This window comes from Gymnodraco acuticeps, unplaced genomic scaffold (assembly GCF_902827175.1).
Source record: "Gymnodraco acuticeps unplaced genomic scaffold, fGymAcu1.1, whole genome shotgun sequence".
NCBI lineage: Eukaryota > Metazoa > Chordata > Actinopteri > Perciformes > Bathydraconidae > Gymnodraco > Gymnodraco acuticeps.
Genome location: NW_022991873.1, coordinates 1 through 20,589, shown reverse-complemented (window position 1 = coordinate 20,589; position 20,589 = coordinate 1). Strand labels below are relative to the sequence as shown.

The 20,589-nt window shown below is 48.2% G+C and overlaps 1 protein-coding gene across 1 annotated transcript; it reads left to right on the top strand.

Annotated features, from left to right (window-relative positions):
* Positions 1–1,570: 1,570 nt before the first annotated feature.
* On the top strand, positions 1,571–19,400 carry pnp4b (purine nucleoside phosphorylase 4b; the record flags this gene model as incomplete). Its single annotated transcript, XM_034199920.1, is given in 4 exon segments — positions 1,571–1,743; positions 2,471–2,574; positions 16,393–16,568; positions 19,353–19,400. Coding segments are annotated over 4 exon segments (501 nt in total), but the record flags the coding sequence as incomplete, so codon positions are not given.
* Between the last annotated feature and the right edge of the window lie 1,189 nt (positions 19,401–20,589).

Sequence of the window (20,589 nt, the reverse complement as noted above, 5' to 3'; positions counted from 1 at the left end):
TACTGCGGCATGGTGATGCTGGACCTACAAAAGGCTTTCGACACTGTCAATCACCCCATTCTGATTGACAAGCTAAAAGCCATTGGTTTTGATAAACTATCGGTGAGCTGGATGCAATCCTACCTGGAGGGGAGAGAACAGATGGTGGAGGTAAATGGTACTCTGTCCCCCCCCCTCCCAGTGAGCTGTGGTGTTCCACAAGGAAGCATATTAGGACCGTTACTGTTCCTAATTTATGTAAATGACATGTCATCAGCATGTGACTGCAACTTGTTCCTGTTCGCGGACGACTCAGCCCTGCTGGTCTCTGACAGGAACAGGTTGCAGGTTGAAAAAACCCTCAGCTCCGAGCTCGGCAGAATCTGCACCTGGCTCGCCGATAATAAATTATCATTACACCTGGGTAAAACAGAGTCCATTCTCTTCGGTTCGAAACATAATCTCAGCAAATCCGACGACTTCTCAGTTGCAGTGGGCGACATTATTGTCACAAGTAAGAAGGAAATTACATACCTAGGATCTATTCTTGAGGCAAACCTCTCCTGTGACAAAATGGCATCCAATGTAATAAAAAAAGTCAATCAAAGAACTAGATTCCTATACCGGATCTCCTCTCTGGTAAACAAGAACACCCTGAAGACTCTGGCAGGAGCACTCATTCAAGGGTACTATGACTATGCTTGCACGTCATGGTACCATAGCACCTCCAAGGCGCTAAAAATAAAACTTCAAACATCGCAAAATAAACTGGTCAGACTACTGCTTGACCTTTCATCTAGAACCCACCTCACCTCTGCCCACTTTGACAACCTAGGATGGCTTAGAGTAGACGACAGAGTACAGCTACTTGCAATGGGCCTGGTCTACAAGATCCACTACACCTCTATGGTACCCATGTACATGTCAACATTCTTCCCAAAGGTCAAGGAATACCATGATCATAACACCAGAGGGAGCTCCACAAATCATGTGAAACCCAGATTTGGCACAAAAAAGGGGGAATACACGTTTCGCAATGATGCCACATCAAGGTGAAACGCTCTTCCCACAACTGTAAAGGAAAGTAAAACTATACTTACCTTCAAAACCTCTCTTAAAGAGCACCTTCGGGGGAGAGCATTGCAAAACTGGCCCCGGTAATGGTACACATCTCAACCTGTCGTTCAATGGACAGCTTCCCCCCCCCCCTCTATGTATATACTCGCATTTTAGACTCTGTTACTAACTGTATATCTGTAGACTTGGTATGTCTTAAATGTCCGGTTAGGATGTATTAGAACCAAATCTAAAATGAAAATTGTAAACAAGCAATCTGTATGTAAAAAACCACCTGTATGTAAATTGTAAATAAGCCATCTGTATGTCAAATATGTCTTATATGTCTTAAATGACATGATGAATTGGAAATGGGGGACCCTGATGTAAACAAGACGAAAGTCTTTCTCTGGTCTGCATCCCCTTAACAATTGTATGTTTTGAGCTGTACTGTACTGTACCCAATATACAAGCTGTTAATACACTTTTCAATCAATCAATCAATCACAGTTTCTGCCCCCCCCCCCCCTCCCAGCTGCTGCTCCTTCGAGGACTACAACCTGACCACTGAGTGGCTCCTGAACCACACCTCCCAGCGCCCCAAGGTGGCTGTGATCTGTGGCTCTGGACTGGGACTACTGGCTGACGGAGCAGCGAACAAGCAGACCTTCAGGTACCAGGACATCCCCAACTTTCCCGTCAGCACAGGTGAGTGTGGCCCCGCCCCCTGAGGCTGAGGGGGGGGCGTTAGCTCAACTACAGGCACTGTGTTTATGTGTGTTCAGGTGTGTTTATGTGGTGTGTTCATGTGTGTTCAGGTAAGTTCAGGTGTGTTCAGGTAAGTTCAGGTGTGTTCATGTGTTATCGGGTGTGTTCATGTGTGTGCAGGTGTGTTCATGTGTGTGCATGTGTGTTTATGTGTGTTCAGGTGTGTTCATGTGTGTGCAGGTGTGTTCATGTGTGTTCAAATGTGTTCAGGTGTGTTCATGTGTGTTCATGTGTGTGCAGGTGTTCAGGTGTGTTCATGTGTGTGTGCAAGGTGTGTTCAGGTGTGTTCATGTGTGTGCAGGTGTGTTCATGTGTGTTCAGGTGTGTTCATGTGTGTGCAGGTGTGTTCAGGTGTGTTGTGTTCAGGTGTGTTCATGTGTGTTCAGGTGTGTTCATGTGTGTTCAGGTGTGTTCAGGTGTGTTCAGGTGTGTTCAGGTGTGTTCAGGTGTGTTCAGGTGTGTTCATGTGTGTTCATGTGTGTTCAGGTGTGTTGTGTTCATGTGTGTTGTGTTCATGTGTGTTCATGTGTGTTCATGTGTGTTCAGGTGTGTTCAGGTGTGTTCATGTGTGTTCATGTGTGTTCAGGTGTGTTGTGTTCAGGTGTGTTGTGTTCAGGTGTGTTCAGGTGTGTTCAGATATGTTCATGTGTTTCCTGTCTCTCTCCAGTGGCGGGTCATGAAGGCTGTCTGGTGTTTGGGACGATCGAGGACACTTCCTGTGTCTTCATGCAGGGACACTTCCACCTGTACGAAGGTTACTCCCTCTGCCAGGTGGGCCATTACCCAGCATGCACCTGAACCTCTCTGAAGTGTTTCCTGGTCTGGTTCTGTTGGGTCCATCAGACTGGGAGGTGCTGTTAGCACTGGTATTCCCTTCTGGGCAGAGGAAGGATCTCAGTGATCAGTTTTGAAAGTCAAGGGTTTCTGGAAAGGGATCTTTTTAAAGAGTCAATAGATCCAGTTCTAGTGGGTCTGGAGGTCCACAAGGAGTCCTTTGAAGGTGCTCCAGTGTTCCCAGAAAGGTTTCCATAGATCCTTTAAGAGGGTCTGTACGTACTTGAAAAGGGGTCGTAGGTCGCGTTCACACCAGCTTTGTAGACCTCAGACCTCTGACGTGAACTGAACAACTTGAAAGACGTGGTCTCAGACCTCTGAAGTTTGTTTGTTTGTAGCCTTTATTTAACCAGGTGAAGCCCCTTGAGATCAAAAGATCTCTTCTTCAAGGTGACCTGCAGGACATTAGTCACACATGTAACATAGAAACAACAAAACAACAATAAGGATGACAAACAACATAATGTACAGTTTACAGACTCTATTCACAGAGACAGGCACCATGAGTATCAAACACTGAGTTTCAAAGTGATGCAGGGGAACCAAAGTGCTCAGTTTGAAACATGTTTGCAGACTGTTCCAAGTTAGTGGAGCTGCACAACTAAAAGCTTTCTTCCCTAAGACAGTCCTAGCACTTGGCACATTTAATAAAACAACATCATGAGATCTCAGGCAATAAGTACTTTCAATTCGTGGAGAGATCAGAGAGCAGATATAAGAAGGTAGTTTACCCAACATGGCTTTATAGATGAACGTGTACCAGTGACTGAGCCTCCGTACAGTTAGTGATGGCAGACCTGCCTCGCATACAGGGTACAGTGATGAGTAAGTGCTTTACAGTGTGTCACACATCTCAGTGCGCTGTGATAGGCAGCATCTAACTTGATCAGGCAATGGGCAGGTGCATTCATATAGATCAGATCACCAGAGTCCAGCACAGGTCAAAAGGTCACAGAGCCTTTTCCTGGCTTCAAGAGAGAAACAGGACTTGTTCCTGTAGAAGAAACCTAGCCTAACCCTCAGCTTTTTAAGCAGCTTATTGACATGAAGTTTAAAAGAGAGACAATCATCAAGCCAGATACCAAGGTATTTATAACTGGTAACCACTTTGAGTTTTATTCCTTGCGTAGTTACAATATCTAAAACAGGCTCTGGTGTCTTTTTAGCTTTAGAAAAGAGCATTACTTTGGTTTTCTCAACATTTAAAAGAAGCTTTAGTTCAGAGAGCTGAGTCTGAATAATGTTAAAAACAGCCTGTAATTTAACACCAGCCTCCTGAATGGAGGGACCTGCACAGTACATCACGGTATCTTCAGCATAAAAATGTAAAGTAGCTTCATCCACATTTTCACCTAAACTGTTGATATGGAGAATAAAAGTGGACCTAAAACAGAACCTTGAGGAACACCATTAGCAATGTTTAACCACTCAGAAGACAGCCCATCAAAGTGAACACATTGGGACCTTTCAGAGAGGTAGTTCACAAACCACCCACTGCATGGCTGGATATGCCGATACTGAGTAGCCTCTGCTTTAAGATGCGATGATCGACGGTATCAAACGCTTTGGACAGGTCAACAAATAGAGCTGCACAACTCTGCTTATTATCTAAAATACTCGTAATATCATTCACCACTTTCATTGTGGCAGTGATGGTGCTGTGTTGCTTTCTGAAGCCTGACTGATGTTTAGACAGGATGTCATTGTTACATAAAAACTCCTTTACCTGTTCACTCACTAAGCGTTCGAGCACCTTAGCCAGAACTGACAACTTAGAGATTGGCCTATAGTTATTTAATAAGGTGGCCTCCCCTCCTTTTAGCAAAGGCAGGACATACGCTGACTTCCATACTTTTGGAATTGCATTAGTGCTGAGGGAGAGGTTAAAAAGAGTAGTGAGAGGTGGAGCAATAACATCTGCAGCTATCTTTAAAAAGAAAGGTTCTACGTTGTCCGGGCCGGCCGGTTTCTTAGGATCTAACTTGGTTAAAGCTTCACGAACAACATCAACAGTAAAAGGAGTAAAACTGAAAGGGTTTTCCAGACCACATTGTTCAGAGAACCACAGGACACAAAATGCATTTTGAAGTGAAGCTATTCCTTAGCTGCCTGAAACGCAGCCACTCTACCTCTGAGCCTGATCTCCTAGCCTTTGCCCAGGCCTTGTTTCTCTCATGAAGGAGACTGGACAGTTCAGCAGAGAACCAAGGATTGTCTCGTCCCTTCACTCTAAATGTACGCAGGGGTGCATGTCTATCTATGATCTCCATAAAACCAAGATAAAAATAAGACCATGCGGTTTCCACATCAGCACACAGATCGATTTTACCCCAATCAAACCCAAACAGATCATGCACAAAACCCTGCTCCACAAAGTGTTTTATGTCTCTCTTGATGATAATACGAGGTTTAACCTTTTGGACCTTAGTGTCCCTAATTGTGGCTACAACACAGTGATCACTCAGATCATTCTCAAATACTCCCACAGATGAGTATTTATGGGGAACATTAGTTAGAATGAGATCAATTAGGGAGGATTTATTAGGGGACTTAATGTTAGGGCGAGTAGGACTGTCCACAATCTGAGTAACATTTAATGAGATACAAAGGTTTTTAAAATCCTCTGACACTGCAGTTAACCAGTCCCAGTTCAAATCTCCAAGTAGCACTATTTCCTTGTAGTCTAGTTGTGATAAAAGATTTGCTAGCGAAGACAATGAGTCTTTGACAGCTGAGGGGGGTCTGTAACAGCTCACCACCATGACCTGTTGACCCTTTGCCACTTCTATATTTAAGGCTAAAAATTCAAATTGCTTACTGATCGATTTGGAAACTAATGTGGATACACTGAACTTATTCTTAACATAAATGGCAACGCCACCACCTTTATTAGGCCGGTCGGTACGATACACATTAAAACCATTTAAGGCAATGTCAGAGGCCAAAATAGATTTGTTTAGCCATGTTTCTGATAAGACAATGACGTCAGCGTCAGTCGAGCCCAGATACGGACAACATCTAGTTTACCTAACAGACTGCGCACATTCAAGTGGATGAAACCCAACCCAGACCTAGCTTTAAAATCAGCAGGAGTAGCGATCTGACTACTACTACTGGCCGGACCAGGGTTAGGTTGTACATTTCCTGACAGTAATAACAACAACAAAACCAGGCATCTTTTCCTCTTAAGCGACACACATACATTGTCATCTACTTTAGAAACACCGGAAAAGTCTGCGAGAGTGTGATTAGAGCTTAAGAAGCAGTCCTGAAGAACCATCATCGCAGGAAAATAAAAAAGACAAACATATTTTGTCGAGCAGATTGTCTGTGACAAGGCAACCGGTAATTGTTTGAGCAACACATCCGAACCTTTGCAGGGGATGCCCACTGCGGGTGGCAGAACAGACCTGAATCCAGTAGACTTCTCAGAATGACTAGAGATCTTCTCATAGTCCAAAACAGTTAACAGGCACAGCAGAATCCCGATATGGGCCATTTCCCCAGACCAGCACACAGTATCCGCGATGCTCCTGGAGCAAATCAGCACAGCAGCACAGGACAGGCGAAAGCAGCAGCGTGGAAGTGCTCCGGTCCCTCCGTGGTATTCCCGGGGTGAAAGCAGGCCGAACTAGGACAGGTGGAAAGCAGGCCTCTGCGACAGCAGAACCAGGACAGGTGGAAAGCAGGCCCCAGCGGTGGTAAAATCCTCCTCCGCACAGCAGCACACGCCCGGTGGAAGCAGGCCAAGCCCGAAGCGTGGATCCACTCCGTCTCTCCGCGACGACTCCGGGGTAAAAACCTCTCCAGTACAGCCGTATTCTACAGGTGGGAGCAGGCCTCCGTAGATCGCAGATCGCAGGCAGCAAACAGGTGGAGCCGCTCCGTCTCTTCGCGACGAGCAGGCCTCCGTAAATCGCAGATCGCATGCAGCAACAGGTGGAGCCACTCCGTCTTTTCGCGACGTCTCCGGAGGAAAAACACCTCAGTACAGCCGCACTCGACAGGTGGGAGTAGGCCTCCACAGTTCGCAGACAACTAAAACTACTACTTGTATAAGCAGGGATGGCTAAAAGTTTGTAAGCAGGAGAGCTAGATGCTGCTAGATGCTAACAGATGCTAACAGATGCCAGATGAACTGAACAACTTGAAAGAGGTGGTCTCAGACCCCTGAAGTGAACTGAACAAACTGAAAGAGGTGATCTCAGACGTGGTCTCTGACCTCTGAAGTGAACTGAACAAACTGAAAGAGGTGGTCTCAGACGTGGTCTCAGACCTCTGAAGTGAACTGAACAACCTGAAAGAGGTGGTCTCAGACGTGGTCTCAGACCTCTGAAGTGAACTGAACAACCTGAAAGAGGTGGTCTCAGACGTGGTCTCAGACCCCTGAAGTTTACTGAACAAACTGAAAGAGGTGGTCTCAGACCTCTGAAGTGAACTGAACAAACTGAAAGAGGTGGTCTCAGACGTGGTCTCAGACCTCTGAAGTGAACTGAACAACCTGAAAGAGGTGGTCTCAGACGTGGTCTCAGACCCCTGAAGTTTACTGAACAAACTGAAAGAGGTGGTCTCAGACCTCTGAAGTGAACTGAACAACCTGAACGAGGTGGTCTCAGACCTCTGAAGTGTACTCAACAACCTGAACGAGGTGGTCTCAGACCTCTGAAGTGTACTCAACAACCTGAACGAGGTGGTCTCAGACCTCTGAAGTTTGCTGAACAACCTGAAAGAGGTGGTCTCAGACCTCTGAAGTGTACTCAACAACCTGAAAGAGGTGGTCTCAGACCTCTGAAGTTTGCTGAACAACCTGAAAGAGGTGGTCTCAAACCTCTGAAGTGAACTGAACAACCTGAAAGAGGTGGTCTCAGACCTCTGAAGTGATCAACCTGAAAGAGGTGGTCTCAGAGGTGGTCTCAGACCTCTGAAATTAACTGAACAACCTGAAAGAGGTGGTCTCAGAGGTGGTCTCAGACCTCTGAAGTGAACTGAACAACCTGAAAGAGGTGGTCTCAGACCTCTGAAGTGAACTGAACAACCTGAAAGAGGTGGTCTCAGACCTCTGAAGTGAACTGAACCACCTGAAAGAGGTGGTCTCAGAGGTGGTCTCAGACCTCTGAAGTGAACTGAACAACCTGAAAGAGGTGGTCTCAGACCTCTGAAGTTTACTGAACAACCTGAACGAGGTGGTCTCAGAGGTGGTCTCAGACCTCTGAAATTAACTGAACCACCTGAAAGAGGTGGTCTCAGACCTCTGAAGTGAACTGAACAACCTGCACGAGGTGGTCTCAGACCTCTGAAGTGAACTGAACAACCTGCACGAGGTGGTCTCAGACCCCTGAAGTGATCAACCTGGAAGAGGTGGTCTCAGACCCCTGAAGTGATCAACCTGAAAGAGGTGGTCTCAGACCCCTGAAGTGAACTGAACAACCTGAACGAGGTGGTCTCGGACCTCTGAATTGAACTGAACAACGTGAAAGAGTTGGTCTCAGACCCCTGAAGTTTACTGAACAACCTGAAAGAGGTGGTCTCAGACGTGGTCTCAGACCTCTGAAGTGAACTGAACAACCTGAACGAGGTGGTCTCAGAGGTGGTCTCGGACCTCTGAAGTTTACTGACCCATCAGCTGTGATCTGAGGCCACTCCCCCAACAGAAACTGTATTTAAATCTCATCCTAATCACTGACCTGCCAGTGTGCAACTCGATTTTGACAAGAAAGCTACTGGAGACTTCTAGAATTGTGAGTAACATTGTGTTTTTAGACTTCTCTGTTTCAGTGTGTGTACTCTGTATCAATGCCCTGTAGTTGATCTGACTGGAATTGTGATTTCAAAACTCAAAACCGCTACAGTATCTGTCAGGCAGAAACTTGGGACAAGTCATTTGACTGAAACCTTAAAAGTGAACTAACTGACTGCTAGGGTTAACTTTGATTTAAACATTTGTAGAATACTAAGAGCTTTATTGAGTAGGTGTAACTGTATTAAGGGTTAAACTCATAACTTTATAACTTAGGGTTTAATGTAATTGACTTAAAAGACAATAACATATCAGGAGGAAGCCAGTCTAGATTTCCTTTTGAGGGCCACCAGCTGCAGAGTTAACTAATTAAAGGGACGTTGCCCCACAGCTGTGAGAACTCAGCAATCAGGTGTCCATTTTAGGTAGCACTTTCCTGGAGCGTCAGACTGGCAAAGACATTAGAGTCCTGCGGGAGTAAGACTGGCAAAGACATTAGAGTCCTGCGGGAGTCACGAGGGAGGCAAAGAGGAGGCAAATCCTACTTTGATTGAGCTAAGTATCGCTGGTGTTTTATTTTATTTGGTTGTTTAGCCCCTCATGCTATAATCATGTGTATTTTCTCTATTCCTGTTTATGTGTCTGCTCGCAATTATCACTGGCCCCGTGTATCTCGTAATCGATATAACCGGCCTGCTCTCGTCTATCCCACGTGCTCCACTGAGATCCAACATCTAGTTTCAGGTGGCCTGTGGAACTGCCAGTCAGCTGTTCCTAAGGCTGACTTCATCTCTGGCTACGCCTCCCTGCAGTCTCTGGATTTCCTTGCTCTCACTGAGACCTGGATTACTCCATCCAACACATCCACCCCAGCAGCTCTCTCCACTGCATATTCCTTCTCCCATACACCCAGACCCACTGGCAGAGGAGGTGGCACTGGTCTCCTGCTCTCTCCCAAATGGAGCTTTTCCCTCTTCAAGCTACCTAACTTCACTCCTTCCACCTTTGAATTCCATGCCGTCACAGTAACCCATCCTATAGAGTTAACCATTGTTGTTCTCTACCGTCCACCAGGCGCCTTGGGGGACTTATTGGAGGAATTAGATCATCTCCTCTCACACATCCCTGAAACTGGCTCTCCCGCTGTACTTCTCGGAGACTTCAACCTCCAGACGGGGAAGATAGACAAACTAACATCTCTGTTAACTGCCTTTGCTTTCTCACTGTCTCCGTCCCCACCGACTCATAAAGCTGGCAATGTCCTTGATCTCATATTCTCAAGGAACTGCGCTACTTCTAACCTCTCTGTAAACCCGCTCCACACATCCGATCACTTCTTCATTTCATTCTCTCTATCCCTTTCCAAACATAACAAACTAATCTCTTCTCATCCTACACTTGTCCGCCGTAACCTTCGCTCCCTCTCCCCCTCTACCTTTGCCTCACCGGTGCTCTCAGCCCTCCCTTCCTCTGACTCGTTCCAACTCCTACCTCCAAACTCTGCTGCAGAAACTCTCCTCTCTACTCTCTCATCCTCTCTGGACTCTCTCTGTCCTCTCACATCTCGGCAGGCTCGTCAGTCCCCTCCTGCTCCCTGGCTAAATGATGCACTGCGTGCTAATAGAACCGTCCTTAGGGCAGCAGAGCGGAAACGGTGGAAATCCAAACACCGTGACGACCTCCTAACCTATCAGGCTCTCCTCTCCTCTTTCTCTGCTTCGATCTCTCAGGCAAAAAGCACTTTCTTTCAAGATAAGATCCAATCTTCCTATTCCAATCCTAAAAAACTATTTTCCATCTTCTCCACCCTCTTGGACCCCCCCAAAGCCCCTCCCCCCTCCTCACTTCTGTCAAGCGACTTTGTTACCCACTTTGAAAAAAAGGTTGATGATATTCGCTCTTCTTTTTCTGACTCACCTTTACTCACGGCTGGGTCACCAGACCCTCCTTCCACCAACACACTTACCTCCTTTTCCCCTCTCTCTCCAAGTGAGGTTCTTACCCTCATTACCTCTGCCCGCCCTACCACCTGTCCTCTGGACCCTATCCCTTCAAACCTCCTTCAGACTATCGCTCCTGATATTCTACCGTTTCTCACCCATTTCATCAACACTTCTCTAACTTCTGGTCACTTTCCAAACAGTCTCAAGGAGGCAAGAGTAAACCCTCTCCTAAAGAAACCCACTCTCAACCCGTCAGATGTTATAAACTACAGGCCTGTCTCTCTCCTCCCGTTCCTGTCTAAATCACTTGAACGCGCTGTCTTTAAACAACTCTCCTGTTATCTCAATCAGAACAACCTTCTGGATCCGCACCAGTCTGGTTTCAAGGCAGGTCACTCCACAGAAACTGCTCTCATTGCTGTCACGGAGGAACTGCACACTGCCAAAACTGCATCCCTCTCCTCTGTCATCATCCTGTTGGACCTGTCTGCTGCATTCGACACGGTGAATCATCAGATCCTCCTTCGCACTCTCCAAAAACTTGGAGTTTCAGGCTCTGCACTTTCCCTCCTCACCTCATACCTGAAAGACCGTACCTACAGGGTGACTTGGAGAGGGTCTGAGTCCGACCCTTGTCAATTAACTACAGGGGTCCCTCAGGGCTCTGTTCTTGGTCCCCTCCTCTTCTCCCTGTACACAAACTCGCTCGGATCAGTCATTAGCCCGCATGGTTTTTCTTACCACTGCTACGCTGACGACACCCAATTAATTCTGTCCTTTCCCCGCTCAGAGACCCAGGTCGTCGCACGCATCTCTGCTTGTCTAGCTGACATCTCTCAGTGGATGTCTGCTCACCACCTCAAGCTCAACCTTGACAAGACTGAGCTGCTCTTCCTTCCGGGAAAAGATTGTCCCACTCTTGACCTAACAATCAACATCGGCACCTCTGTTGTTTCCCCGACTCAGACTGCAAGGAATCTGGGTGTGACCCTAGATAACAACCTGTCCTTCACTGCAAACATCGCTGCTACAACCCGCTGCTGCAGATACACGCTTTACAACATCAGGAAGATACGTCTCCAGCTGACCCAGAAAGCCACGCAGGTTCTGGTCCAGGCTCTCGTCATCTCACGCCTAGACTACTGCAACTCCCTCCTGGCTGGTCTACCTGCATGTGCCATCCGACCTCTGCAGCTCATCCAGAATGCAGCGGCTCGTCTGGTCTTCAACCTTCCTAAATGTTCCCACACCACTCCGCTCCTCCGCTCGCTTCACTGGCTTCCGGTAACTGCTAGAATCCACTTCAAGACACTGGTACTTGCTTACCATGCTGCGAATGGATCTGGCCCTTCTTACATCCAGGACATGGTTAAACCGTACACCCCAGCGAGTGCACTACGCTCTGCATCAGCCAAACGACTCGCTGCACCCTCGCTGCGAGGGGGACCCAAGTTCCCATCGGCGAAAACACGTGGGTTTGCTGTCCTGGCTCCAGGATGGTGGAATGAGCTCCCCATTGACATCAGGACGGCAGATAGCTTGCACATCTTCCGGCGCAAACTGAAAACTCATCTCTTTCGACTCCACTTCGAGCGATAGAACTATTAACGAAGCACTTTTATACTAATAAAGGACTGGCTTACCTAAAGCCAGTTGAGTAGCACTTGAAATGTTTGGCTCTATGAAACCTGATGTACTTTATGATTCTGTTTTCTTCAAGGTTGTGTCTTCCTGGTCGAATGTACTTATTGTAAGTCGCTTTGGATAAAAGCGTCAGCTAAATGCAATGTAATGTAATGTAACCTGAAAGAGGTGGTCTCAGACCTCTGAAGTGAACTGAACCACCTGAAAGAGGTGGTCTCAGACCTCTGAAGTGATCAACCTGGAAGAGGTGGTCTCAGACCTCTGAAGTGATCAACCTGAAAGAGGTGGTCTCCGGCCTCTGAAGTGAACTGAACAACCTGAAAGAGGTGGTCTCAGACCTCTGAAGTGAACTGAAGAACCTGAAAGAGGTGGTCTTAGACGTGGTCTCGGACCTCTGAAGTTTTACTGAACAACCTGAAAGAGGTGGTCTCGGACCTCTGAAGTGAACTGAACAACCTGAAAGAGGTGGTCTTAGACATGGTCTCGGACCTCTGAAGTTTTACTGAACAACCTGAAAGAGGTGGTCTCAGACCTCTGAAGTGATCAACCTGAAAGAGGTGGTCTCAGACATCTGAAGTGAACTGAACCACCTGAAAGAGGTGGTCTCAGACCTCTGAAGTGATCAACCTGGAAGAGGTGGTCTCAGACCTCTGAAGTGATCAACCTGAAAGAGGTGGTCTCAGACCTCTGAAGTGATCAACCTGGAAGAGGTGGTCTCAGACCCCTGAAGTGATCAACCTGGAAGAGGTGGTCTCAGACCTCTGAAGTGATCAACCTGGAAGAGGTGGTCTCAGACCTCTGAAGTGAACTGAACAACCTGAACGAGGTGGTCTCAGACCTCTGAAGTTAACTGAAACACCTGAAAGAGGTGGTCTCAGACCTCTGAAGTGAACTGAAACACCTGAAAGAGGTGGTCTCAGACCCCTGAAGTGAACTGAAACACCTGAAAGAGGTGGTCTCAGACCCCTGAAGTGATCAACCTGGAAGAGGTGGTCTCAGACCTCTGAAGTGAACAACCTGAAAGAGGTGGTCTCAGACATCTGAAGTGAACTGAACAACCTGAACGAGGTGGTCTCAGACCTCTGAAGTGAACTGAACCACCTGAAAGAGGTGGTCTTAGACCTCTGAAGTGATCAACCTGGAAGAGGTGGTCTCAGACCTCTGAAGTGATCAACCTGGAAGAGGTGGTCTCAGACCTCTGAAGTGATCAACCTGAAAGAGGTGCTCTCAGACCTCTGAAGTGATCAACCTGAAAGAGGTGGTCTCAGACCTCTGAAGTGAACAACCTGAAAGAGGTGGTCTCAGACCTCTGAAGTGAACAACCTGAAAGAGGTGGTCTCAGACCCCTGAACTGATCAACCTGAAAGAGGTGGTCTCAGACCTCTGAAGTGATCAACCTGAAAGAGGTGGTCTCAGACCTCTGAAGTGATCAACCTGAAAGAGGTGGTCTCAGACCTCTGAAGTGAACAACCTGAAAGAGGTGGTCTCAGACCCCTGAACTGATCAACCTGAAAGAGGTGGTCTCAGACCTCTGAAGTGAACTGAACAACCTGAAAGAGGTGGTCTCAGACCTCTGAAGTGAACTGAACCACCTGAAAGAGGTGGTCTCAGACCTCTGAAGTGAACTGAACAACCTGAAAGAGGTGGTCTCAGACATCTGAAGTGAACTGAACCACCTGAAAAAGGTGGTCTCAGACCTCTGAAGTGAACTGAACAACCTGAAAGAGGTGGTCTCAGACATCTGAAGTGAACTGAACCACCTGAAAGAGGTGGTCTCAGACATCTGAAGTGAACTGAACCACCTGAAAGAGGTGGTCTCAGACCTCTGAAGTGAACTGAACAACCTGAAAGAGGTGGTCTCAGACCTCTGAAGTGTACTCAACAACCTGAACGAGGTGGTCTCAGACCTCTGAAGTGAAGTGAACAACCTGAAAGAGGTGGTCTCAGACCTCTGAAGTGAACTGAACAACCTGAACGAGGTGGTTTCAGACCATCGGGAGCATTTCAAAACCACCGCGGGGGGTTGCGGGGGTGCTAGTGGATTGTCGGAGCTGTTAGATTAACATTAACATTCTTATTGTAGTTGTAAGTGCACTGCCTTGCGGCCTGAAGCACCATCCTTGATGGAGCGTGTGGGCTGGACCTGTATTTTACAGGAAAGGAGTGAGCAGAGGGTGGAGTTGTCGATTCTTGTTCAGTTTTCTGTGACCATCTTCCTCACCCTCTCAGACTTTCAGTTGCACGCGCTACTAAAGAGACGCGCTACCATGGAAACCAAACAATGGTGTAGCTGCATTAAAGTCCGAGTGGAAACAGTCCAGGGTAAATCTGATTTTGTCAGAAATCGGGAGAAATGTGGGAGAAATATGATCACGGGAGGAAATCGGGAGTCTCCCGTGAAAATCGGGAGGGTTGGCAAGTATGCTAGGGGCTCTCCATGAGAACCTGAGGTTATGTTGTTTAAGGGTCCATGGGGGGAACCCAGGGGTCTTGGGATGTTTCTATGGAGCCTTAACGGCCGGTCCACACGGTGGCGTGCGTTGAAGCTTCAACGCTTCTGCCCATTCACTTTGAATGGGGTGACGTCATGCTTTGCCGAACTGCATTGTGGGAGCGTCGCTTCACTTTGCTCGCGTTGCTCGCTTCAAAAGTTGAGCAATGTTCTACTTTTGAAGCTTCGACGGAAGCGTCAGCCAATCAAATAATATGCCAGTACAAGCTCTGGCCAATCAAACCGCGTGCTTGTTTGTCCGGGGCGGGAGATTCATGTGATTGGTTGTTGGTCGAGTTTCAGACACACCCACCGGCAAGCTTCAACGCACGCTGCCGTGTGGACGCTGCGTTAGGAGGGTACCCTGATAAAGGCTGAACCTCCGTAGTCTGGAGTTCTAGAGAAGGGTTTAGGAGGGTAAAACAAATTATCTAAGGATATACTAACTATGGATGGCATTAATTTGGCCTCCAGTGAGACTGTAAGGAATCTTGGTGTTATATTTGATCAGGATTCATCCTTTAACGCCCACATAAAATCAATCTCAAGGACCGCCTACTTCCATCTACGTAACATTGCAAAAATCAGGCATATCTTGCCTCAAAACGATGCAGAGAAACTAGTCCATGCATTTGTTACTTCAAGGCTGGATTATTGTAACTCTTTATTATCAGGGTGTACCAAGAAGTCAGTGAAGTGGCTTCAGCTGATTCAAAATGCTGCAGCTCGTGTACTAACCAGAGTTAGGAAAAGGGACCACATTACTCCTGTTCTGGCTGCCTTACACTGGCTCCCTATAGAACACAGGATAGAATTTAAAATTCTTCTTCTCGCCTACAAAGCCCTTAATGGGCAGGCGCCATCTTACCTTAAAGAACTCATTATAGCCTACTGTCCTACTAGGGCATTGCGTTCCAAGAATGCAGGGTTGTTGGTTGTTCCTAGAGTCTCTAAAAGTACAATGGGAGCCAGAGCCTTTTCTTATCAAGCTCCACATTTGTGGAATCAGCTTCCAGTTTGTGTTCGGGCGGCAGACACCCTATCCGTTTTTAAGAGTGCGCTTAAGACCTTCCTTTTTGATAAAGCTTATAGTTAGGGCTGATTAGATTCAGCCCCTAGTTTTGCTGATATAGGCTTAGTTTGTCGGGGGACATCTTACTTCTTCCTTCTCTCTGTCTGTACCTGTGTACTCTCATGTTCCGATTAACCCAGCTTCCCCACATGTCTTTCTTTTTGGTGTCTATATACGCCGGGATCCGGAGTCATGGATGATCCTGCGCTCCTCTGTCCTGGATCGCGAGCCCTGGATCTTGAGTCGTGGCTGTGGTCCTGGATCATAGGTCCTGGATGGATATCCTCGTGGATTCATCTTCCTATTATACACACATGCATTTCCAAACATTTGGACTACCTATGTTGCAAATGTATTATCTCTTCAATTTACACACGGCATCTGTTGCACGTCTGTCCGTCCTGGGAGAGGGATCCCTCCTCTGTTGCTCTCCCTGAGGTTTCTCCCATGTTTCCCTTTAAACTGTGGGTTTTCTCCGGAAGTTTTTCCTTGTACGATGTGAGGGTCTAAGGACAGAAGGTCTAAGGACAGAGGGTCTAAGGACAGAGGGTTTAAGGATAGAGGGTTTAAGGACAGAGGGTCTAAGGACAGAGGGTCTAAGGACAGAGGGTCTGAGGACAGAGGGTCTGAGGACAGAGGGTCTAACGACAGAGGGTGTCGTATTGTCATTCTGATATTCTGTACACACTGTGAAGACCACTGAGACAAATGTAACATTTGTGATATTGGGCTATATAAATACACATTGATTGATTGATTGATTGATTGATTGATTTAGGGGGTCACAAGGTTCTGGAGTTTCCTTATGTCTCTTACCTGGTTCTCTCACCTGTTTGTCTCTCACCTGTCTGTCTCTCACCTATCTCAGGTGACATTCCCGGTGCGGATCTTTAAGCTGATGGGGGTGGAGACGGTCCTGGTGACCAACGCCTCGGGGGCGATCTGTCCCGACTATAAAGTGGGAGACATCATGATCATCAAAGATCACATCAACCTGCCGGGGTTCGCTGGGCAGCACCCACTGTTTGGACCCAACGACGAGAGGTGAGACAGCTGTCTGTCTGCCTGTCTTCATTTCATTTCAAACCTTGATTTATCCAGATAAATCCCATTGAGATCATTGATCTCTTTTCCAAGGCAGACCTGCTCAAGTAGGTTCCACATGAAACATAACAACATAAACAGAACAACAAAAGGACATCATACAGCATCATTTACATAATGGTACCAACAGCTTCCCATTGAGTCGCATCCAACCGAGCTTTAAAAACATTTAGTGGCACCAGATTGTTCAGTTTCCATTTCATTTGCAGACTATTCCAAGACAGAGGAGCTGCGCATCTGAAAGCTGTCTTCCCTAAGACAGTCCTAGCAGTTGGCACATTTAATAAAACCACAGCATGCGATCTCAGGCAGTAGCCACTTACAATTCACCCTGAGATCAGGGAGCAGATGTAAGATGGAAGTTTCCCTAACATGGCTTTGTATATAAAAAGGTACCAGTGACTGAGCCTCCGTGCAGTTAGTGAAAGCAGACCAGCCCTTGCATACAGGGTGCAGTGATGGGTTAGTGCTTTACAGTGTGTCACACATCTCAGTGCGCTGTGATACGCAGCATCTAACTTGACCAGGCTATTGGCAGATGCATTCATATAAACATGGGCGTCACAGCCATTATATGAGGGTGGGACAAATCCCCCCCACCTTTTAAAATGATTCATTTAGACCCCCCCCACTTTTGCTATGCGGAAAGTCCGTGAATCGGTCTATCCACTCGCCGCTCTTTGTAGAGCTTAGAGGCTGATAACTACAGTTCAGTGAGGTGAAGGACTCTCTGAGAGGTGGAGGGAGAGTCCTCTCCTGTCAGACTGAGAGGCTGATAACCACAGCTCAGTGAGATGAAGGACTCTCTGAGAGGTGGAGGGAGAGTCCTCTCCTGTCAGACTGAGAGGCTGATAACTACAGCTCAGTGAGGTAAAGGACCCTCTGAGAGGTGGAGGGAGAGTCCTCTCCTGTCAGACTGAGAGGCTGATAACTACAGCTCAGTGAGATGAATGACTCTCTGAGAGGTGGAGGGAGAGTCCTCTCCTGTCAGACTGAGAGGCTGATAACTACAGCTCAGTGAGATGAATGACTCTCTGAGAGGTGGAGGGAGAGTCCTCTCCTGTCAGACTGAGAGGCTGATAACTACAGCTCAGTGAGATGAAGGGCTCTCTGAGAGGTGGAGGGAGAGTCCTCTCCTGTCAGACTGAGAGGCTGATAACTACAGCTCAGTGAGATGAATGACTCTCTGAGAGGTGGAGGGAGAGTCCTCTCCTGTCAGACTGAGAGGCTGATAACTACAGCTCAGCGAGGTGAAGGACTCTCTGAGAGGTGGAGGGAGAGTCCTCTCCTGTCAGACTGAGAGGCTGATAACTACAGCTCAGTGAGGTGAAGGACTCTCAGAGAGGTGGAGGGAGAGTCCTCTCCTGTCAGACTGAGAGGCTGATAACTACAGCTCAGTGAGGTGAAGGGCTCTCTGAGAGGTGGAGGGAGAGTCCTGTCCTGTCAGCCTGAGAGGCTGATAACTACAGCTCAGTGAGGTAAAGGACTCTCTGAGAGGTGGGGGGATTTTAGCTTTAAAATCAGCAGGAGTAGCGATCTGACTACTACTACTGTGCGGTCCAGGGTTAGGTTTTACATTTCCTGATAGCAATAATAATAAGAAAACCAGGCATCTTTTCCTCTTAAGCGACACACATACATCATCTACTTTAGAAACACCGGAAAGGTCTGCGAGAGTGTGATTAGAGCTTAAGAAGCAGTCCTGAAGAACCATCATCGCAGGAAAATAAAAAAGACAAACATATTTTGTCGAGCAGATTGTCTGTGACAAGGCAACCGGTAATTGTTTGAGCAACACATCCGAACCTTTGCAGGGGATGCCCACTGCGGGTGGCAGAACAGACCTGAATCCAGTAGTCTTCTCAGAAAGACTAGAGATCTTCTCATAGTCCAAAACAGTTAACAGGCACAGCAGAATCCCGATATGGGCCATTTCCCCAGACCAGCACACAGTATCCGCGATGTTCCTGGAGCAAATCAGCACAGCAGCACAGGACAGGCGAAAGCAGCAGCGTGGAAGTGCTCCGGTCCCTCCGTGGTATCCCCGGGGTGAAAGCAGGCCTCTGCAAACAGCACACGACACCACAGCACACGACAGGTGGGAGCAGGCCTCTGCAACAGCAGAACCAGGACAGGTGGGAGCAGGCCTCCGCAACAGAAAAACCAGGACAGGTGGGAGCAGGCCTCCGCAACAGAAAAACCAGGACAGGTGGGAGCAGGCCTCCGCAACAGCAGAACCAGGACAGGTGGGAGCAGGCCTCCGCAACAGCAGAACCAGGACAGGTGGGAGCAGGCCTCCGCAACAGCAGAACCAGGACAGGTGGGAGCAGGCCTCCGCAACAGCAGAACCAGGACAGGTGGGAGCAGGCCTCCGCAACAGCAGAACCAGGACAGGTGGAAAGCAGGCCCCAGCCGTGGTGAATCCTCCTCCGCACAGCAGCACACGCCCGGTGGAAGCAGGCCCCAGCCCGAAGCGTGGGGCCACTCCGTCTCTCCGTGACGTCTCCGGGGTAAAGTCCACCTCAGCACATTTGTACTCGACAGGTGGGAGTAGGCTTCCGCAGACCGCAGACACCAGGAGGCAGGATTGCCAAGGAACTGATGAATGCTGCAAATAACCTCGCTGAGCTGTTGTTATCAGCCGCAATCCAACAACAATCTGCGGTACTGATGCGCGCCCTCTCTCTCTCTCTCTCTCACCTGCTCTCACCTGTCTGTCCTCAGGTTTGGGACCCGGTTCCCCTGTATGTCTGATGCCTACAGTAAGGACCTGTCTGTCTCTCACCTGTCTGTCCTCAGGTTTGGGACCCGGTTCCCCTGTATGTCTGATGCCTACAGTAAGGACCTGTCTGTCTCTCACCTGTCTGTCCTCAGGTTTGGGACCCGGTTCCCCTGTATGTCTGATGCCTACAGTAAGGACCTGTCTCTCTCTCACCTGTCTGTCCTCAGGTTTAGGACCCGGTTCCCCTGTATGTCTGATGCCTACAGTAAGGACCTGTCTCTCTCTCACCTGTCTGTCCTCAGGTTTGGGACCCGGTTCCCCTGTATGTCTGATGCCTACAGTAAGGACCTGTCTGTCTCTCACCTGTCTGTCCTCAGGTTTGGGACCCGGTTCCCCTGTATGTCTGATGCCTACAGTAAGGACCTGTCTGTCTCTCACCTGTCTGTCCTCAGGTTTGGGACCCGGTTCCCCTGTATGTCTGATGCCTACAGTAAGGACCTGTCTGTCTCTCACCTGTCTGTCCTCAGGTTTGGGACCCGGTTCCCCTGTATGTCTGATGCCTACAGTAAGGACCTGTCTGTCTCTCACCTGTCTGTCCTCAGGTTTGGGACCCGGTTCCCCTGTATGTCTGATGCCTACAGTAAGGACCTGTCTGTCTCTCACCTGTCTGTCCTCAGGTTGGGACCCGGTTCCCCTGTATGTCTGATGCCTACAGTAAGGACCTGTCTGTCTCTCACCTTGTCCTCAGGTTTAGGACCCGGTTCCCCTGTATGTCTGATGCCTACAGTAAGGACCTGTCTCTCTCTCACCTGTCGTCCTCAGGTTTGGGACCCGGTTCCCTGTATGTCTGATGCCTACAGTAAGGACCTGTCTGTCTCTCACCTGTCTGTCCTCAGGTTGGACCCGGTTCCCCTGTATGTCTGATGCCTACAGTAAGGACCTGTCTGTCTCTCACCTGTCTGTCCTAGGTTGGGACCCGGTTCCCTGTATGTCTGATGCCTACAGTAAGGACCTGTCTGTCTCTCCTGTCTGTCCTCAGGTTTGGGACCCGGTTCCCCTGTATGTTGATGCCTACAGTAAGGACTGTCTGTCTCTCACCTGTCTGTCCTCAGGTTTGGGACCGGTTCCCCTGTATGTCTGATGCCTACAGTAAGGACCTGTCTGTCTCTCACCTGTCTGTCCCAGGTTTGGACCCGGTTCCCCTGTATGTTGATGCCTACAGTAAGGACCTGTCTGTCT